The 23,090-nt window shown below is 37.7% G+C and overlaps 1 protein-coding gene across 1 annotated transcript in view; it reads right to left on the minus strand.

The window, feature by feature from the left end:
- FTO (FTO alpha-ketoglutarate dependent dioxygenase) overlaps window positions 1-23,090 on the minus strand; it is a 223,985-nt gene that overhangs the window by 113,256 nt on the left and 87,639 nt on the right. The window contains exon 8 of the mRNA XM_054296237.1: window positions 12,619-12,743. Coding sequence (XP_054152212.1) covers window positions 12,619-12,743 — 125 coding nt within the window. The remainder of the gene's footprint in view (window positions 1-12,618; window positions 12,744-23,090) is intronic.

The following is a 23,090-nucleotide window of genomic DNA, read 5'->3' on the forward strand; positions in this document are numbered from 1 at the left end:
GTTGTTCTCTCTCCAATTATGTTACAGGCAATTCAATCCATTTTTGTAAAAAACAATTTTTCTATCCTTCATAGTTCTCTTTCCAAATGCAGATTTTTCCTAACAAAGATAACCAACAGCTGAGAAATAAAGGCACTTTTTTCCTGAAAAAAGAAAAGAAAAGCTTTTCTCATTCAATTGCATAAAAATTTTCTTATATTTAAAAGAGAATTACTTTGGCAATGACTATTTCATGTATCAAATTAAAGCCACAAAGATTTCTCAAATCAGATGTGTCTCTTTCTGCGACAGTATCACCATCAAAGTCTGAGATTCCACCACCAGAAAATGTGAAGGATATTTATCAGGATCATTAATCAATCCCACTAACTCAAATCAAGAGTAATACTCAAACTCAGCAGAATTGCAATGGTGAAAAATCAACCTGGGAACGGACGACGATGACAATAATCCAGATAATTTCATTGCTGAGTATCCAAAACTGTAACATTTATTTCGTTTACAATCATGTGAAAGTATGTCCTAAAAAACTATTATGGACATCTGAATTCTCAGTCCTCTCTCCTGTCCCCAGCCTTCTGTGCAAGCACAAACTCATGAGATTTACACTACAGCAGCTGCAGGTACCCCTGGCTGTGATGCAGAATCCTGACTGGGAGTTCCCCACAAGGAAGGCTTTCTTTGGCAATATTTATGGATAATCTCTGTTTACAGGCTGACATCCTACAGTAGGAGATAATAACACACGTGACCAGGTGAAGCAACCCCACATTAAATGAGATATTCCAGCAACACCTAGAACTTCCCCCTTCCCTTCTGTGGGAGATAAGGGAAGGATGACACCAAAATGGAACTTTGAGAACAACATCTCTGGGTCTGCTCTTGAGGCAATCCTGTTTTTGTACAATTAGCCCAAGGCTCAGCTTAATGCAGCCCTTCCCTCAAAATAAATGAAACAAATAGAAATACAGGGTTCTGGTCGATTGAAATGTTGTGGTTTCTTCTGGGAATAAATCAAAATGTGTGCTGTTGACTCTGAGAAAAGGATGGAACTCTAAAAAATATCACAAGGCACATTTACTGTAAATTCCAAGGGAAAAGAAATAAAGAACACACATTAGAATTGTAGCGATTTTTAGGCTCTAATGAGCCTTTTTCCCCCTTTTTAAACATACAATAAGTCTAATTTACAATGTCAGCACTATTTTGAAAATGCTTTCTTTCCTGCGTAATGAATAATCACGAATAATTAAAACTGAATGAAGACTGTCAAAGCAAACAAACAATATAAATTTAGATGAATTATCCTACTGTTTTTCATTATTGTGTTTGTTCATTTTCTCCTCAATTGAATTCATAACATTTACTCATTCACAATGAGTGTGTACATTCACATCTGCACAGTGGTTGCCTATGGAAAAGTATCAGCTTTCAGTGTTCCTTCTCATGTGCCCTCCCAGCTGTAAATGAGGTTAGGAAGCAACACCATAAACACAGAAGGCCTTTCGAAAGGTAAAAGAGTGGAAGAACAAAAAGCCTCTCAGGAAATTTGATTTGCACTTGGGTTTTACTCTTAAAGGAACACCCAAAGCTTAACAGCATTTGACACTATTGAAATACAAAACATTAAAGGAAGAGACAGCAGAATAAGGCATTTTATTCTATGGTAGTCTTGTGTTATTGCTACAAAGAGCAGAATAAGGCATTATAGCAATAATAAAAGTGTATTACTAAAATATAAATAGCACTGAATGCCAATGTCATTGTTCTGAGCAATAGGTTGCTTTATTTTTATTTCCCCCCTCACTTTTATTTCTTTTTAAGAAATGAGTGTTTGCAATTCCTTCAGCAAAAAAAAACTGGACACACACAGATGTCATAAATAATGCCCATATAAACCCATGCTAATTTATTTAATGTGAAACTCCAACACAAATTACTTAGCAGTGAAATTGCACCTCCTCTCATTCTCTCATTGTGTATGTGAAATAAAGGCGAACAGATGTGCTCTTCCAGACCAAGCTATTGCTACAATTAAACCAACAGTCATTTTACAAACCAGCGAGCTATTTCATGTGCCTCTACAGTGCTAATCATCCTTTCTGCACCAGCCCAGCCCAACAGAACAGCGAGGTATTTATAGAGTTATCTATCCTGCACTTTGCAGATGATGCCTAACATTATGACAACAGTGAAAAGGTCTCCGTACCTGCCTACCTAAAACAAGTTTCTGTAAAGTAATGAATAGAGACAGCTTGGGGACTATCCACCTGCACTGCCTGCCTTTTACTGCCTGCAAAGTGAAACCACAAGGGACTGGCAGAAGGTACTTGTCTGACAGGGCCAGGACAGCCTTTCTCCTCAGTGACAGCCTGGGCCTCGCCTCTTAAACCTGACCCACCATAATTCCTTCACAATGCAGCAGCGAGGCAGCTGACAGTAGCAGCTGCACCTCCTAAGCGAGATGGATGGAATTTTCATAACTAGTTCCCCAAGTTACATTTTACCTTCAAGATAATTTATGAGCTGCTGTGGAGCCTTGAAGAGACAATATGCTTGCCATAAAATTAACTGTAACAGTCTTGTAGGTTATAATTAACACTGGGAGGGTAGCACCAACTGGATGAAACACATGGCATAATTGATGGTGAAACTGGAAATTAAGGAAGCTAACAATATCATTACTGTGCACATCACTTTAGTGAAACCTATGCTTTCCAGGGGTTAATTACAATCCCCTTCCAACGTACACACGCTGACGGGGAGTGGATGAGTGTCACAGCTAGGAGGAGGCAGGTTTGCTGGCAAGGCCACCTTGCACCTGGACTGATGTATATATTGTTTTTTTTGCCTGGAAGAGATATACATGTCAAAGCAGCAGCACCAGCACCTGAACATCTGGCAGCAGGCACACTGCAGCTCAGAGATAGATGATTGCTCAAGCCTCATAGAATATTTCATTTTCACTGCAGCCAGCAGACTTAATGGCAAAGAAGAAAAAATCCTCTGTGAGATTTTACTTAATGACACACATTATTAATTTAAATGACTTGAGCAAAGAAAAACATTTTAACTTTATATTGCTGTAACTTAGCAGCAAATTAAGATTTTTTTTTCATCAGTGTATTATCATTTTGGTTTATTACATTAGTCTTTAGAAACATGTAGAGCCATCTTTTTAGAATCTCACCTTCCAAGGGAATACTGAACTGAAGATGCAATGATAGTGAGCTAGTTAATGAGAAATAATATTATAAACTGCTGCCATCTTTGGGAAGGTGAACATGCAATTCATGTACCTGTAATCCAAGACTACTCTCTAGCCAAAGCTTAAAGAATCATTAGTGAAATGTGTTTTTTTTAATCCTTCAAATTATTTCAATGAAACTTTTTTTTTGTCCCTGGACAACATGCGTGAAATTGTACAGATAAATGACGCAACAGTGTCACCTACAGGCAAGCAAAACAGTCAAAAACTTCCTTTAATATTGCACCCTCTTGCCTCTCAAATCCTTCTCCTCCCCTGCTTTCCCCTCCTCCAACCTCCCCCTCAATCCCTAATAATACACACCTGGATTTGGGGATTATCCATATCTCCAAGCAGAAAAAAAGGGCAAATACCTAAAGTGCTTTCAGGACACTCTAATATAAAATACTTAGATCTTTTATGCAGTACACTGTGCCTTACAATAAACATGCTGTGCAGCCAGCAAGTCATCTGCACTGGAGTGGGGACTTGGATTGCTTCACCTTTCCTAAGCACGCGCTCAAATTCATGTTAACCAGCTTGTCAAAAATAATTCTGATAAAAATATTCTTTGTATCACAGGAAGATCAAATGCTGACATTATTAAATATGAGAAAATAAAAATGAGAAAATGTTGACTCACCTAAAAACAATGGGCAAAAATTTTAACAGTATTGTCCAAACTTTTACAAAAAACACCCTCCAGCATTATTTGGCACTAAAATCTAAATCCAGCATATCATGGGCATAATTGATGGATCCATTCAGCTTACCCTTGCAGAAAAAGTAGAACAGACTCTTATTGGTAGCTCTTAGAATTCTCAGAACTCTCATTTTCCAACAGAATACTCTTTTCTCCTAATATTACTTCCCTCACTTTAACACTCAATAGACTTTCCCTGGCTTCTCTCACAAACTGCATTTTGAGACCCTGTTTCTCAATCTTTTTGATACTGTTCAAGATACCTTTTTGTTTCAATTATTTCTTTTATACCTGCATATCTCTGAAAGAGTTCTCAGTTGGCCAAGTTACTCAAGTAAGTTGCACAGGGTTATAACAGGATTTTCTTCTATTATTATTACATATGCTCCAAGCACTGTTCCCATTTGGGGCTGCTGTCATTTATCAAAATAAGACAAATAATATGAGAACAATTTATGTTCTGTAACAGGTCCCCAAGTTCTCTGTTTTTACAGAACCTCTTAAGCTTGAGAAATGCCAACTTCCCTTTTTAACTTCATTAAAACATCAGCCTAGTTCATAATTTAATAATTCCAAAGCAATGATACATTAAGTATTAAAAATTCATACAAAATAAATGGAACAAATAATAGTGGCCAAATCAAACTCTTCAAATGCCCAAAAGATCTCATTAGCAGTGAAAATAAGCAAGTAAATCAAATCCTATTCTCTGGTTCATCTTAGCTTCTTGGATTAGTTGATACATCTCCAAGCCACTCCTTGACCTCCTTGTGGACTGCACTTCCCTCTCACCAATCCTGTTAAGATTGCCCAGGAATTCACCCTCTCTCCCATCACATGATTATCTGCATGGGGTACCATAACTTTAATGCAAGCAAACTGCAGAGCAACGCAACAGCCTGATCTTCTTTTTACCCACAGAATCCCTGACGTTCACTGTATCACCACCATGGCCTGGGCTGCTCAGAGCACTGACAGCACCTTGCTCAGCTGCAACATCCATTTAATTTTTGGCCGCTCCAGCAGTGCCAGCAAGGGCAGCAATTAGTGTCAGCGTGGCAGTTGCTGTGTGTGATCCACACCTGCCTACCAGGGCTGGGGAACCATGCATTTCACAGAGCCCATCAAACACAGACACCCAGTGGGAATCAGCTCTGGCACTACCTACCTGAACCATATTTAAACTGCTGACCTGAAAACAAAAGGCTTTGTATTTCACTGCCAATCCCTGGAGCCATCAAGTTCGATATAGTAGGAAAAACTTTAATAACACGAGGCTGACAGCCTTTAAGACTAAAGTCATGAACTTATGTAAGCATCTGCTCACACTCATGGTATGACATGACCAGCACCATTTGGCTGGGTAAATAATTTAAGTTACCCTCTGTTTATGCAAAAGTAATGCATAGAGATTATTTCACACACCTCCAAATTAAATATTTAATTCAGCATTATGACAGGTAAAGCTGTGACAATAATGATAATAAAAATCATTAAAGTCCTGTTTAGATAAGGCTTCTATTTTTAAGAGAATTCTGTCTTCAGACTCTTTTAATTTTCAATGTCTAGTTTTAGTCAGTTTTCAGTTCACAATAAGTTTGCCAGTAGTTTAATGGATGTTACATACCATGACATTAGCACATTTTGCAAAAGGAAGACAAAGGGAAGAATGGATTGATACTGCAGAATAAATAGACCTCAGTGTAAGTAAAATAAATATATGATAAATTTTCATTCACTGGACCACTCACACCTTATCCCTAGTTTGTAACGCCAGGTCTTTATCTAATATGGGCAGCTAGAGAGCACAGTAAAACACACTGAACTCTCCCAGTGTTTCTCCTTTTCCCCTGCCTCTGGTAGACCATTCTCTCCTACAGAAAGGATGACAGCAGATGCTAATGCTACTTTGTGCTTCAACTGTCTGATGATGTGGCTAACACTTGGTCTCCACAGATTATAAATTTGTCACCTCTGTGATCTAGTCAATCTCCAGTACCCTGCAGCCTGGAAATGCAATAATCTCCATTTCCAGCATTCAGGTCTCCCAAAGGTAGTGAACAAATCATTGTCAAGCCACTGGAAAAACAACACTATCTATCTTTCTTGTACTGCAATTATGAAAGCTTACATAAATAAGGAAATGTCACCCATGCTGACTTTAAAAGCCTGTCCAAGTAAAACCAAACATAAAAATCATAAATAACTGAATAATCTCTGATAGACTGGGAAAATTCTTTACCACATTTTTTTGGAAGCTTTAATTGCACTATAAATAAGGACTAATCCGTGTAATTTTCCAGCTTTGGAAGTGCCATTGAATTATTTGAAAAACTCATCTAGCACAAGAAGAAAAAATCATTAAATCAAAGAAGAAAAAAAGCGGTTTCATTTGGTAGTTACTCAGGTGTAGGATGATGCATCTGGCTATGGATTTCAGAAGTGAACCATTAAAATTAAACTAAAATGATAAAGGAAACACTCAGAGTAAACAATCCCTATGAAGTGCCTTAATGACAGAGTGACACAAACAAAAGCCACACAGAGACACAGAGTGAAGTTGTGCACCTTTTCTTAGCCTGCCCTATAATACAATTTGGGTTAGGTTGCTACACCATGTAAGTTTTTTTGCACCATATATCTGTGTATATAGTGACATCACAAGGTAAGAGGCAGGATTTTCTCTAAGCAGCCACAGCTTGTAAACACGTAGTATTTCCAAGGGTAAGGGGTCAAGACAGTTTCAAAGGAGCAGCTAAACAGCAGCATTTAATCAAGCTGCATTTCCATTGTTCTGAAGAGCAGTTGTATCTATTGATCCCAAGCTTGGCTGCTTCAAAGACTCCTCCATGCAAGGAACACAGGTGAAAGACAGAGGCAGAAAACAGGAAGGGTCACGAGGAGCAAAAGAAATCTGGCAATAAGCAACTGGAGAAAAGTCAGAGGTCAACCAAGGCAGCTGATGTCTAAACACAACTACAGCAGGAGACCTGACAACTTCATCCACGTTGCAGTGTTTTCTCCATTCATGTGAAAGCTGCAAGGCTGGTTTTCAGTCTGACTCAAAGCATCTTCCTGATTAACATACAGTGTTCAGGATTACTCAGCCACAATTTACTTTCTGCATATTGTCTAAATATATTTATGTTCTGAATACCTGGCTTAGCTCACATTGCTGGTGCTGAACAGTTTCATTTTCTTCTTTTAAGAAGTATTCACACACATACATCTATAGTATGAATGTCAAAGAAACCAAATGTAATTTTCTCTTTTTCTCCCTGTGATTTCCAAAATGGTAAATGAGAATTTTGGTGTATGCTCATTGCTAACTTACTGAGACCCATTGTCCAGAGAAGACAACTGTTACCCAAAAACACACTGGAGATCATACAGCTGTATGTGCTGAGATCCTTACTAATATCAGAAACATGGATACTGGATTCCACAACATGGAAAACAAAAAAAAATCTCTCATTCTCATGCTACACAAAACAACCACAAGTCTTAAACAACACAAATACTTCCACCCACTCTCTGACAGACTTTGATATATCTCTGTAGGATGCAAAATTTTGGGAACTGGTGTAGCTCCTATTGTAGTATTTTCTGAAGAGTTCACATTATTTCATATACTTATCATCCAGCCAGGTGTGTGAGAGTTAAAAAAATTCCATATTTTTCAACAAGTCTTTGAACTGTTATTATCACATTTGATTTGAAAAATAGCATTCATGAGTTCCTCAAAATGCACAAAGCCTGTAACAGAAAGGAAGGGAAAGCTCCGATTTTGTCAAAGCCCATGTTTATTTCTTAACCAATTAACATTTCCTCTGCTACAGCCCCTCTTTGAATTAACCTCACTTTCTCCTACTGGAGCTAAAAAGAGTAAAATCCACCTCAATTACTCCTTAATTACTATCTAAAATTCCAAGGTATAAGGAAATTAGGCATAAGGAAAAAAATGAACTTTTTCTTCAAAACAGAAAATAAAATATATAAAATCTTCCACTTTGTATCTTATTTAACATGCACATTATTTTAGGCTTCTACTCTAAGATTCTTTTTTTTTCTTATTATAGAATTGAAGAGTGTCATCCAGATTAGGACTCAATTTCCTCACTAGGCCCTTATAATTTATATTCCTATATAAAAATCGACATAAAAATCCAGATTTCACTGTTGAGAGCTAAGACTACCTCTGCAGTATAAGTGTTCTTTGTAACTAGAAAAAAAATACATACCTTTAAATTGTTATATAAAATTGTGAGATCTAAGAAAGGGTTTGACAAAGGCAAAAAATGCTGAGGAATTATAGCTCACATCTGACTTGAAACCTGAAACTAACATGATTTGTCACAAGTAAGAGCTTCTTTTTCCATTGCCATGCAAAATGCAAGAATATAAAAATTCTAGAAACACAGTGACCCCGTCTACAAAATAATATAGGTTATAGAATGACCCTATAAAAAGAGATTTTTTTTACTGTGTTATTTTAATGATGCAAGGTTATAAGTTATTGATTTTTACAAGATATAATCAATTAACACTTTTCTGCTGTTTATCTCATGAACCAGAAGAATTTTGTGATTACTTTGGTACAGATTATTTATTGAATGTTTATTCTGCTTTCACTATGTCAATTTGTCATTAGATGATTATTTAGAGAGAAGTTAAGATTTCAGAATTTGGATAAGTAGCACTATGAAAATTCAACAACCATAAATAGTTTCATCAAAATTTCCACTTCATTATGTCTGTCTCCAAAATTCACATTTTCCAGTACCTGGCTGAATTTCCCCTAAGAGAAATGGCACAATTTCACTGAGGGAAATTGCAAAATGGACACCAGAATCTGTGTTACAATAAAACCATTTTGGACTAGTACAATTTTTCCATTTGAAAACCCCATACTTTAGCAATGGTTTAACTAACCATATTTTTTCCTAGCACTCAATATTTTCAATGCAGTTAAACACGACCCTTTAAATTAATCTCTTGTTGATTTATTGAAGACAAATTAGCTTAGTAGTAAATGCATGTCTATGAAAATACAACAAAAACCCACTACCAATTAAGTGCAGTATGTCATGCAAGCATTAAAGACAATGCTATTATAACATGATACAAGTTCTATCAGGAGAATAAGATCTACAATTTTATTTAACTATAGCCCAGCTCTCTCAGGCCCTTCCTGATCAGGAAAAGTGAACATTCTCTCTTGAATTTCAACTACTTTGTCTTTTTCCCCTGGTTTTTTCTGATATAACAACTTTCCTGGTTCCAGTTAAAAAGTAAAATAAAATTGTCAATAACATCATCAACAGGGAAAAATATTAAAGCCTTTTTTAAAAATGAATCAGGTGCAGATATTGAACTGTACTTTCTCATCCTTTGTCTCACTTTTCAAATGATAATTTCTTCCACAGTCACCATTAAATCTTGATCTATTCCAGCTCTCTGTATGGGTCATTGATTCTAGATGTACCATGGTTATTTTTAAATGTTTCCCTTTCGTAGAGAAAAAGAGGGCTGTCTAGAGCCAGATGGGTAACTTCACACTTCATTTATCAAACCCAATGCATTAGACTCCACCCTCTCTTTCCCACTATTGCTGTTAAATTTCCATATAATTTGGTAACAATTTTCATTATCATACAGTGACCCTAAAAAGTCTATCCAGGTTTGCACGGTCAGTCCAAAATTCACAGCTGTTCCCTTCACCCTGTGTTTATTACAGTAGAATCTGAGGTTCCCCTCACTTCATAAGCTGAACAGTGACCTTCTGCAAGCAGAGGTCAAGAAGGGGTCAGTTCAAAGGGCTAGAGCAGCTCTTTAACAGCTATAACAACCTGTCCATCAGGCCCTATCACGCAGTATAAACAAATCTGGGGCTTTGGAAACCCTGGACCATTTCTGTTAACACTCAGAGGACATTCACTGAGTCCTACCTGAAGTATTTTGGATCACTACCACTCAGGGAACAACTTGAATCCCTGGAAGACCTGCTCAGATACTTCAGATACTGATGACATCTTTGCATCACAAGTCTATGAAATGGTGAGTGCAACACTAAGCACACTGCCATGAGTTTTGGGCTGTGGAGCTGAAATAAAATCTTAAAGAGTCATTTCAGCTCATTAATACGCAGAAACACTGGTACAACTTCAAGTAAATAACACAAGAATGCGCTTTAACTGAGTAGGTACATACCAGAAGAGTTCATATGCCTTTCTCTGGGAAAGGATAAATTTCAGTTTGTGTTACCAGCTCCCAACATGTTTTCTTTTTTATCTCAGGTGTTAATGACACAAATAGAACACAAGAAAGAACAGAATGACTACATAACTCTACAAAGACCAAGTGCAGAGTGAAGTTTTCTGCCAGCTGCCCTCCCTTCATTGACCTAAATTTCTTGAAGTTGTACTGTTCATAATCTGCTCTCTAATGCACAATGTAAGGTAATTAGAGTCATCTGTATTTAACTTCCACAGGAAAAAAAATTCTATTATCTAATCTAGCTGATCCCCTGATAGCCTGTTGAAAGTAAAGTACTGTAACCTATTGCCTGCCCTTTGACAAGTGCTAATTATTTCCTGTCCAAGCACATTTTTCTCATGTAATTCCAAAGTACACAATAGACTGATCTCTAAAACATGGGCAGCCCTGCTCGTAGCACGGCGGACGTTTTGTAACTTTCAGCACCGTGTGCTCCATGGCTGCCACAGCCAGCGTTTCGCTGCAGACCCCGAGCTGAGGCTTTGATGGAGCCCAGTGAGGTGTATGCTAACAGCCTCTTTATGCAGATCATATGGACGAGACTCCCAGACAGGTCACCGGGATGGGAAACATCAAATAGAAAGAAAAAGGATTATGGATATTTAATACTCAAAGGACACCTTCTTTCGGAACTTTCAAGGCACAATGCTCTTGAAATTTTCTTTCAGGTGTTTAGGTTTAAGAAGGCCTGCACTTCATCTGCCTGTGCCTCTGCCACCCCCAAGAGCCGCAGCTTGGCTGTGTCAGGGGCTGGGCCGCGTCTCCAGCTGCAGCCCTGGCTCCGGCCCCAGAGCTCCCTGCGAGCAGCAAGTGGGGCAGGCACACTGAAACAAACCCACAGCTCCTCTAAATTACTCACTGCTGCCATGACTGCTGATGGCTTTGTGTATTAGGGAATCACTGCCAGACAAAATGAACTCTGAAAAGGTATTCCACTCATTAGAATCTATCTATTCTCTTTCATAACGAAGATGCATTCGTCCCAAGGAAGTTTTAAGTGATTTCCTCTGTTTCCAACATAGCTAAAACATTTGCATTATTTAGTAAGCAAGGTGATGGAAGGTAAAAAAACAAAAAGAAACACCCCCCCAAAAAACCAAAATAAAGCCCCAACCAATTGAAAAAAACAAACTAAAAAACCCCAACAAAGCCGCCATAAAAATCCCTTAAATTGTTCAAGAAGAAAAATGTAAGTCCCACATGATAATATGGAAAATATTTTAGAGCCAGCTTATTCTGAAATCTTAAGAAAGCAGCATACATTCCATACTCACTGGAACAAAAACTTATAAAACACAACCTGTAATTTGTAAAATAATTATGTGCAATTATGTTCAATTTTTATCTAAAGTTCCTAAAATGTTCCAACTTCATTTGTTGTTTAATTATTTAAACCAGAAAAGATACCCAAGTGTCAGACCCAAAATCTACCAATAATATTTTAAAAGCAATCTCAGAGTCTTCAGGAACTACATCAGCAAAATACAAGAGATCTCCTTTAACTTTAATTAGGGCAGGTAAAAAAATCATGCCAGTTAAATGCTAAATTTAATTAACAAAAATCTGATTTAAAAATACTTTTGACTAAAAAACTGTATTTAATTGTAAGTAAGGAACATCTCCTGGTTTTAAGTAAAAGCTGTATATTTGGCAGAAAAATTTCATAGACTGCTAGATATTTTATATAAATATCAAATAAGAAAATATAGATTATAAAATTAGTATAAACCTATAGCTTTTAGACATTCGTGTGAAAAAGGTGACATCAACTCATTTGCAGCCTAAGGGAAGGACAAGGTGGAACATGGTGGAAATTCTCTTTCATTCACCTGTTTCTGAACAAACTAAAAGTACAGCGTATCTGGTGCTTCTGAAATGCATTCAGCTGATTACATTCCAGCAACACAAACCTTCCCAAACACCAACATAAACACTTTTAAACACTGCTGATTGCACCTCCTGGTCCATGGCAGTGAGGTCTCTCCAAGGACTCGGGTACAGTGAAGCAGCCCCAGGACATGAACCCAGCAGTTCATACAGGTGTGCCCACCTCACCCAACACCATCCAGTAACTCCAGCAGGACACCTCAGGGAAATGGAAATGGCATGAGCCAAGAAGTGCAGTTATAGCAGAGCGTTCCAGCAAAGAGCATGGCTCATATTGTCAGCAAGAGGTGGAAAACCCGAGGGCATTTTAGGTGGCGCCACTCCTCAGATCTGAGTGCTGCCTACCAGGCTGTTATCAGTAGCCTGTACTGTATGAGTAACAGAGTAGTCTACCCCATAGAAACATGGACTATCCTGTTCAAGGAATTACTGTTTGAACAGTGAAAATTTAAAATTTTTAAGTCACTTTTCCCCACTCAAGGGGATTTATAGGAGTACTTCTCACCTTGCTGTCCATTCTTTACGCAGCTTTTGTCTCTCCTTAAGCAGGAGCAGGAAGCAGCTGATGGTCTCATTCCTTTGTTCCTCAATTTGTTGCTCTTTTCTCACCTCAGAGAGGACCAGACTTGTCTTAAAGGGAGGAAACACATAAAAATTATAATCTAGAAATAGGAAACAATGTGTAAAATTAATAAAAAGCCCATAAGCAAATAAGGACAGTAAATCAATAGCTTTTTTTATTACAATTCCACTGCTGACAAATCAATACAGTAAATGATGGTTAGAAATGGCCACCATATATTTGGTATTTAATCAATATACATGGCACATAAGGTAAACCTTAAAATCTCATTGCCTTAAGTATCACACTAAGACACTGTGCATTCTAGTCCACATTTTCTTGAGGCATAGTTATTTTCTAAATCTTGTATCAAATATCTTGTATCAAATAATATCAGAAATATTTTCCTCAATGTAGCATTTGTTTGGGGGACTTCACCCTCCCCTCTGCTCCTTGGTAAAGCTGTTGAAGAAAATACCTGTTTGTACTATATCTGCTGAATGGAATTTCTGCTGATGTCCACATGTTCTCTTTATCATTAAATACTTCAAATAAACAAGTAATAAAGTCTTTTCATATATGGAACAAATTAAAAACTGCTCAAAAGTATACATATATACATGCAATAATTTGTGAAGCAGGATGACACAGTCTCTGCAGATCAAATGTTCCTGGCCTTCCCAAAAATTGTGCTGACAATCAATGTTGATGAAAGAGAACTGGGGATGTTCTTATCACCCTTCATCCTCCCACCAAGCTAACTCCAGCTCCCTCACTCCATCTTTTCCTACTCACTCCTGCACCATTTTTCCTCTTCTTTCCCTGCACTTCCCCATGTCTGCCCAGCTGGGAAGGAAATGGTTGATGCTCAGCCACCAACCCAGTCCTATATCCACCAGTGCCCACACACTCCTCCATGTGCAGAAGTGTCTCCATGGCAGAAACCGAGAGTCTCCTTCTCAAGTGAAGATATTAGATTGCCTTTTTCACCTTAACCAATTCCATAGACATGGAATTATTTCTTATATTCTAACTTCCAGTCACATGTTCTGCAAACGTATCAAATAATCTAAATGTTTTTGGGAAGGATGACAGAACCGATGGAATTCTTGCACAAACCTGTTTTCTTTCCACAGAAAAGGAGGCAAAAAAAAAAGGTTCTGACCTGGGAAGTTGTGCATGTGAGTTTGAAAACACAACCAAATAAAATCAAGAGCTGCAATTCCTATTCCCAGCATAACCTGCCTGCCTCATTGGAACAATGTGACAAAACACATGGCATTTTGCCTCCTCCTCAACATCAAATACCAATTACATTCTGTCCTGCCCAACTAAAACTCCTCTGGGAATTCTGTGAGAAAAATTGTTATTATCTCCAGTTTGTGAAAACAGAGAGATCTATCCTCTTTCTGATAAGTTTTTGGGTTTTTTCCACAAGAAACAATAACACACAGATAATGCATTTCTTAACCTATGTAAAGCAGGAGTAGCATTGTTACTGCTATGGTCATGCCAAGAGAGAAGCATGAGGGTTCACAGAGACAGAAAATAACTTTACTCCACCAGCATCACAAGTGAAGAACAAAAAGCATCTTTCTCCCCACCTCCCAGCTCTACCAGCTGGCCTCCCAAAAGGCATTAGCCCATCATATGGGACTTAAACATCAAAAAGAACATTTTCTTGTAAAAACCCCAAATGTTCAAAACTCTGTCTGTACATATCACATTCTTGACCCTGCTTTGACATTACAAAGCAAACAAAAAGCCAGAGAGCATTTTCAGATAAGGATTCCATGACATGGGTTTCCCTTGCACTGACCTACAACATCTTTTCCACAAGCTCCAATATCCACCAACTTCAACAATCCTGACCTCAGAGCCTCATTTCCAGCAGCTGCAGGATTTGATAGAGGACTTCAGCAAGTGAAGCACACTCACATGAGCTAATGTACATTCTTTAATGGAAAATTAAAGAATTTTTTGGAGTGAAAATTAACGCTCCTTGTCATTCACAATAAATACACCTACTAAGGCTTTAATTTTTATATTTATCATGTACAAGACTTGACAGAGCACTACAACCAGAGTTTACCCCTGTATTATAGGATGATCAGACTGTAGCCATACAGCAAGGCCACAGTCCACCAAGATTTCCCTTTCAGAATGTTTGGATGGCCATTTTATTCACAGAGGGCCAGGAAAATCCACTGGTGATGGTGAGATGTCTGCTTCTCCCCAAAACTTCAGCAAAGTCCCAAGTTTAATGACGCCATGCCTCACAAAGCTAAAAGTACAGTTATTTACTGCAACAAACGCCAAGATCTCCTAAATAAATGATCCACAAAGTGCAGAGCACGGAAAACTGGGAGTTGCTAAAGAATTTTCAGTGAAAATCTGATGAAAAGATGATGTCGATAGAGTATTATCAGTCAGAGATGGATGATCACTTCTCCAAGTATTCACCATCACACTGTATGTGATATGGTATGAATTCTGTTGACCTGGTGAAATTGCAAGTTTGGTCCTGAGTTTCATTAAGGAAAGTCCCCTCCATCTACAGAAACATCATAATTCCGGAAACTGAACATAATTTATTTTTTCCTGAGAATATAATTATATTGCTCCAGCCCTCTGTTAACACCTTTCATTTATGTGGTGACGCACATGGCTCAAGTCAAACGCATAGTTTGACACTGACATCATAAACGCTTCTTTATTGAGCCCTGTGAGTACAGTCACAGCTACCTGCAGGGTGAAATAGTATTATTAAGCAACACACAACAACAATACATAGCAATTTAACTGATTTACTTGTTTTCTAACAGTGCTGAAAGGGCAGCGAGGTCACCTGGAATGCCAGTGCAGAGCTTGATGTGTAGCTTTTATAGAGGCATTTCTTAAAAACTTGCTATTCTTATAATGGCAATAAAAACCTTGAATTGTAACAAATAAAGTAGCATTCTGGGTAAAATAATATTATAAAGCATGTTCCTTTGAAAGTTGTCTTTTCCATGTAACTTGGTTTTGGATTTTTTTTTTAACAAGGGGATTCAATATATACCTCAACTGATAAAGGTCAAGGGTTCAAGAAACTCAGTCAAAGATGTTATCAGCTGGGAAAGCCATTTCCTCACATCAGCGCTGATAAAAACCCATCAGAAACCCGGCTGATACAACCCCTGCTCCACAGAGCAGGAATGACCTTCTTTTGAACATCACTACAGTTGCACATCCCATCAAAGAAAATCTGATCTTGTGTCTCAGCTCTTTTAATGACAGATAATTGCCTGCAGAGGCCCCCTTTGCCCAATGCTGAGTGAAGCCTTCACAATTCTGAACTGGGCTCAGCACTGACTCAGGGGTTTTCAGCACACTTGGGACTGCAGGACAGTAGAATAAATAAACAATGCAACCAGCCCTACAGCCTGTCTTATCTCATCCTTGTGTTCACAGAGATTCTTGAGGGTGGTAATGTTTACAAACTGGTGAAACTTTCTTACTTCTGCTTCCTGAGCTGTCAAAAAACATATCCTGGACAACCTAAGCAAGGAGATTACACGAATTGCTTATCACTTGTGGGAAGCAACTCCTTGTCTCATTGGCCAGCATACCTCTTTAATAAGCAATACTCCAAATATTTTCAGTAAAGCTTACCCAATTCTCTTTACTGATCTATTAGTGTATTTAGGGCTTTCCTTGTACAACCCAAATGGCACAAGTCTTAAAAACACACAACTCACCTCTCAAAAAGCCTAAAGTTATACACACACACGTGTATGTACACATGTATCAGGAGCAAATCTAGCCTTTTACATTAAACATAGTATTTAGGAAACTGTACTCTTTGCCTTCCTCCTGGTACAGCAGCAGAACTAAATTTAGGCATATCAGGCAGGAGCTATCAGAGCATCTTCTCTCATTATGTAAGAAAGGAAAGTTCTAAGATCAGATTTCAAGAGACCAACACTCAATTTCTCTCATTATCACCAACAAAATATACCAGTTACAGAGGACTGAATAGAAGCTGTTAAAACCAAGTCTTTCTATTCACCCTGGATATACACACAAAAGTAGATCCATAACAAAGCCAATCTAAGTATTGTAACAGGTTTACAATATTTTTCCTTAGATATGCAGCAAAAGAAACTGTTTTAACATCCACAGGCCACTACCCTGCTGAACTATGTGTCCTGGGTGAATATCACAACATGCCTACAGACAAGCATGAAGAACAACATCTATACACTCCAAACCCCACACTGGTACATTTTCCATCTTATAAAGCTAGATTTTTTCCTTCCTTCAATACAGACCTCATGAGGAGTCAGATGTAAGGTTAGAAAAACTGTATAACTAGAGACATGAAGCTTAGTGTTCTGTCAAACAAATTAGCCTTCAGTCTGAGCTAAAGTGGCACTTGGGACAGTTTGCCTCTTGGTCCTACTTTGTTGGGTCAACAAATCAGATTTTTCACTCCAAGTTAAGATTTAATTTACTCACCACCAGTTTAAATAGGGTAAAGTTCTGAATCTTTACCAACCACTTCTACTTTAACATAGCAGTCATCTCTAAAAAAATCAATAGCTAATACAGTAAGGAAAATCAAAGAGTAAAATCTGTAAGTAGGGCTAAAATGTTGTTCTGTATTTTCCCTGTTATTTTTGTCATTTTATTTGCTTTCAGTGAAAGAAGTTTCCTGATGAAATTCTATGAAACTAGAACATGGTTCCTTTTAGAGGGGAGGGAAAAAGAACCTGAAATCTATTAGGCCACGTTAATTTAACATGTTGTAACTCCTCCATGATAAAAAAAGCTAGTAATTGATTACAAAACCCTGCTCATTTCTTCCCTACTTTTAAAATTTCTACTTAAAATACGAGCAAATGTGCCCATTTCCACTGATACAATGGAAACAGCCAGCATGGTTTAAGTTATCACCCAGTAATTTGGGCACATTAAACCCAATTCTCTGCCTTTTGTTTATTAATTCACTATGCCAGATATCACAGTTTCACTCAGCAACCCTCATGTTCTGGATGATATTGAAAAATGAGTCATGTTTGTCAAAGAAAGTTAAAAAAAAAAATAAAAAGGTAAAGAGGAAAAAAGTGTTGTTTATAGAAGCCAGCTGCTCTGGCTTCGGCGCCAGCAGCTCCTCATCCTGCTATTTTACACTCGCAACCCCCACTGCCCCCACTGGCACAGGTACAACTAAATGTTGACTTCAATGCTTCAGAGAGCACTCAACTGATTCTGTACATGATTAATTGCCAAAGACATGGCTGACCATATGGAACAGAGAAAGCATCAAGTAATTCATACTTCTGTATATGATCATTTGGCCCCTGTTGTTTTAATGTACAGGAAAGAGCTAGTATAGCACAGACCTGGTGTCTTGCCCTTGACAGCCCATTAAGAAATCTCAAAGCACCTAGTTGAAGTTATGCTGTTGGCTTTTCAATAGCAGCCTAATAAAACAGAAGCAAAGCTTTCCAACTAGTCTTAAATCTTTCACATACAGTACATTAACCACTGCTGCTACAACAACTGGTTTCTTATGATAGGAAATGGGATTTGATTTCTAGCCTCTGCATACTTACTGAAAGCCTTTTTCTGACCTTTGGAGGGTTTACAAAATCATTGTTCGTTTTTCCTGCCATTTTCCCAGTTTCTTGCCATGGTGATCCTAATAGATTTGTTTAAGGTTCAGTACATTCTACTCTTACTAGCTGTTATATGCAAACTGTGCAATGAAGGTAGGCTCACAGGAACTGAAAGAAAAGAAATTATTATTAACTATTTTCTGAGATTCAGAGAAGTCACCGCAACATCTAAAACAATTTATTTTTAAGGAGCCTATAAAACAAAAGAAAATTCCTCAAAAGAAGCAATATGCTAGCACGTGCCTTCTTTTATCAGACTGGAGACAAATCATCAAATTTCATTTGAGAAGGAAGGACAATTTATTTTAAAGCTGTAGTATTCTCAAGGATTTCTGACACAGACCTCAAGAAAAGAAAAAGGTGCAGACTTGGAATATATGTCAGTATCATTAACTGCTCTATATTAGTTTTATCTACTGTTAACATCTTTTCAGTCAAAGAAAAAACATTTAAATAATGTTTCCCTGTCAAAGCTCTTAGGATGACAGTGCTAAAAAGTTAATCCCCATCCTCACAGATCTTCTGGCAGTTTTGACGTACGTTGGCAAGGATGCATTTGCTGGCACCTTCCAATAGAAAATATTTACATGGAGTTTTCTTGTCTGAGGATTTTCTAGTTGAGTAAATAATCCTCATGGTCTGAAGGGTCTTATATGGGAAATTCTAATCATTGGACATTCATCAGTGGTAATTTACCAGGCTGAGAATTCAGATAACACTATTAATACTGCAACAAAACACATGAATAATCTGCAAGCCAACACAAAACTCCCTAACTGTTCTGGTTATTGATTGAGAACTTTCAACATAACATCACGGGGTTTCAGACAAACATTATGTCTGTTTTTAAATAAAATATAAAGAATAGAGAATTTTACAAAAGAAACATCATTTCTGTAGCATAAAAGGAATGGAAACTCAAGTTGCTGGTGTGAAACCATCACCACAAAGATTTTACATTCTCCCCTACCATTATATTCAATGGTGCACATCAAAACTAAACATGTACATAACCCAATTATAGAGCAGAATGCTTAAAGTCAGACATATGCTTAAGCTCTATATACAAGTCGACACGCATTAAAATGTAGGCAGCCCTGCCTGGCTTTGAGGTATTCACTGCTGACAACAAAGGATGAATACCTGACTTGATAGATGAGTAGTTTGACCTAGAAAAACCTACAGCGAGTAGATCACTTCGACATTTCCAAAGAAACTGCAGGTTTTGTCTGCACTAGAAAGTTGTTCCATTTATCTATACCTGTGGAGCTAAAGCAGACATTTTCCAGCTATATGAGTTTAAAAGTCATAAATTAAACCAGGTTGAGCTAATTTGGAAATAAGCATTACCTTTATGCCTATATAAGAATATTTATACCAGGGTCTTGAACCATATATTTAGGAAAAAGGAATCCAAACAGAAGTAATGCCCAAGTAATTTTTGGTTACTCTGGCATGCCAAAACTGAATGAATTTCCAATTGAGGGAAAAAAATTTATTTTTACAGGATGATTTAAGCAGTTATGATGAGTCTCTGTGAGATTTTCAATATGCAGTTACAAACTAAAAAATGTAAAAAGATCAACACTTTCAAAATATGTCTGCTGCACTAATTGGTTTGGCAGTGTTCTAAAGGTGAAGTATAAGCCACCTCATCATGGAAGAGCAACCAAACCACTTAAGATACGTGGAATAAGAGTGGCTTAGCATCTTCAGATGTATGGGTGACTGAAAGGTTACCCTAGAGCCACATTCTCCCAGAGCATGGCCCCTCCACTTCTGAATCATCAATAGCACAAAGACTAGGCAGGCCTAGCATGCATAGTGGATTATATGAAGTGTAAAACATTGTGGGGAAAAAGCTTTTGAAAGAAGTCAGGAAAAAGAAATCACGTTTGCAAGAAGATCCAGCTGACAGGCCAGTCCCTAACAAGTGAATATGTTTGAGAACATTGTGAATGCAAGAAAAGAGCACGCCTTTTGTTTCCAAACCTACAGTGTCTTTACCCCAACTGTTGCCTGCATGGCTGAACATATGTTTTCTGAACAAGAACTGAAGCAGAAAGTGTTCTTTGTTATAATTCACTCCTTTGTATACACCTCCCTTTTTCCATCTTGGTCACATGCAAACAGTAGTTACACCAAACACTTAAGTTCTGAAGGACTGCACAGCAGTGCATGCTTCAGTGATTATCTGCTATTGCTGAAATCAGTTGAGCTAAGATGCACTACAAGAGTCACTTGGCTAATCTGCACTCTGGACAGCTTAGATTTTGCAGTGCTGAATCACACTGAGTACAACCTGCACATGCTCACTCAGCCAGCACTCTGAATTTGCATCATCAACAATCATGTGCAGTTCTAATAAGCACTGAAGAATTATACAACAAATGATTTTATGCATTCAGAAGAACTCGAAAGAGTACCCAGTAATTTTCTTAGCATCTCAAAATTAACATTATCAGCTATTATGAATAATTTAGGGTGGAGGAGAGATGAGAGGAAAAAAGGATGGGCTTCAAAGCCAAAAGTAGGTAATACTATCTCACAGGCACTGAAATGAACTGCAGTTCAAATTAAACACTCATATAATTTTACTGATTCTAATGAAATAATTTGAGATGTGAGGCATTGCTTTGACTCATCGAATTTATACTGAAGCCCTAATACTCTAAACTACACACCAGCTTCTCTTAAAATATTTATAGATGCAAACTTCTACCAAAATCTCTGAACTAAATCTGTGCTCTTTGTAGCACTCAAAATGCAAACTGGAATCTCTAAAGGTAACAGTAATAGTCACCAAAAAAAAATATTAAACATACACAAGCTACGAAGATAAATGGAAAGCAGTGAATGCTAGTGTCTGAAATCATTATTATATTTTTTTTTTTAGTGTTTAATTATATGTCACATTACTAATTTTCTCAAACAGCACATCTCAATATCTATTTAGTATGGAAAAGCCTAGAATATCAGCATTTTCCTCCCATCACTGAAGCCACTACCTGTTGCCATCAAGCTACTAACTACCTTAGTCACAATATCTTTTAACACACTGTCTAAAATATAGCAGTGCAGAAATTTGAAGTGTATTCCAGTGTCATTAGTTTCATTGAAATAATTTAAAACAGCCAAGTTTCAGAACGGGTTAAACACTGCAGAATGAAGAAGCTGCAAGCCACAACCAAATGAACCAGCAAGCCACATGTCCAGAAGTGCCTGTGGGCATGCTTTGTCTAAGACACATGCCACAGCAGAATAGCAATTTACTACATATGCAAGATAACCACATACAGCTGAATCATATCTTCAAATGACATAAGGGGTTCAATACCATCCTCACAGCACTAAAGGCACCAGGACTGCGGATATCCCTGTGAGAATGGGATTCTCACCATGCTTTTTCAAAAATGAGGTTTTGTCACACTTGGCTCAAGTAACAACTTCATTACCCCCAGTGACACCATGGCACACCATTGTGAAGATTTAAAATTCATAATCATTTAAGTGCAGTAGTGATACCAGCTGTCATGGCAAAACAGACAGAAAGAGATCTGAGAGCACACTGCTGGGAAGAACCCAGGAAATAAAACCAAAACAGAGCCTGCTACACTGCATGTATTTAATGTACGGGGAACATGACATTGCCAAGCAGCAAGGAGAACACCAGACATTGCCAGTAGTTGATGACAACAGCTTTAGAAAACACACTCTTTTGGAAGCTATGATCCTCATTCCTCAACAGAAAACTAGGCTGATTTCAGTGTCCCATTCTCCTCCAGTTTTGTTACAGTACATAACTATATTTGACATCAAACCATGGGCTAGGTACTTCAGACACGGGCCATGAAAATGCTGATGATGTGCAGTGTAAAATGTACAACAAAATGCAATGTACTAGCAAATTTTTAAAATGGTGGAGCTGACAAAGGAGAGCAAACAGAAAAGCCTACTGACTTAACTTACTTCAAACAGATGCCCAAAATATGCATCATAACTAGTTTGAATTCAGTCCTTACACTAAATACAGATTCCTCTTGAAAGAGCAAGGCAAGTACTTATTCTTAATTCTCTTGCATTCAGAGCATGTGCAGGAATAAAGTTTTGCACATGTCATTCTGACTAATTAGAGCATAAAACTACATAAACCTGTACTATATATATGCCACTTATATATGGACACTAATTTTCTATTACAAGTTATAAAGGGGAATGTATCTTACTAGTACAGAAAGACAACACAAATGTTACAAGAAAAAAGATAATTGCAAAATTACAATGTTGAACTATAGTCAATTTGTCAGATCAAGCTTTACATCCTGTAGGCTCAAAAGAAAACTACACTTTTATTTTCCAGAAAAAAAACTCATAAAAATACACAAACCACAGCTCCTCCTAAACTTAATATTCTTAAAACTCCACCTAATCTTATATGTGTAAACCTACGTTTGCTGTATTGTAGACACACCAGGATACCAAACACCCACAGTTACTGTTCAATCACATTCCAGTTAATTTCAGGGCAGCATCATGGATCTGGAGCATTAACCCAAGGAACACTCAGACACACCTCCACCCCTTCCAAGGACACATCCCACCGAGCTTCTCATCCTCAGCTGCCAACTTCCAGTCTCCAGGAGCTCACTAACATATATTGCTATTTATTTCTCTTCTGAATGCAGTGTATCAGTAAAATATACACTTTATAAGGCTGTTAATGCCAACTGTAGGCAGCTATTGATTAGTCTG

This window comes from Melozone crissalis, unplaced genomic scaffold, assembly GCF_028551555.1.
Source record: "Melozone crissalis strain CALT ecotype California unplaced genomic scaffold, PUWL_Pcris_2 ptg000007l_1, whole genome shotgun sequence".
NCBI classification, from domain to species: Eukaryota; Metazoa; Chordata; class Aves; order Passeriformes; family Passerellidae; genus Melozone; species Melozone crissalis.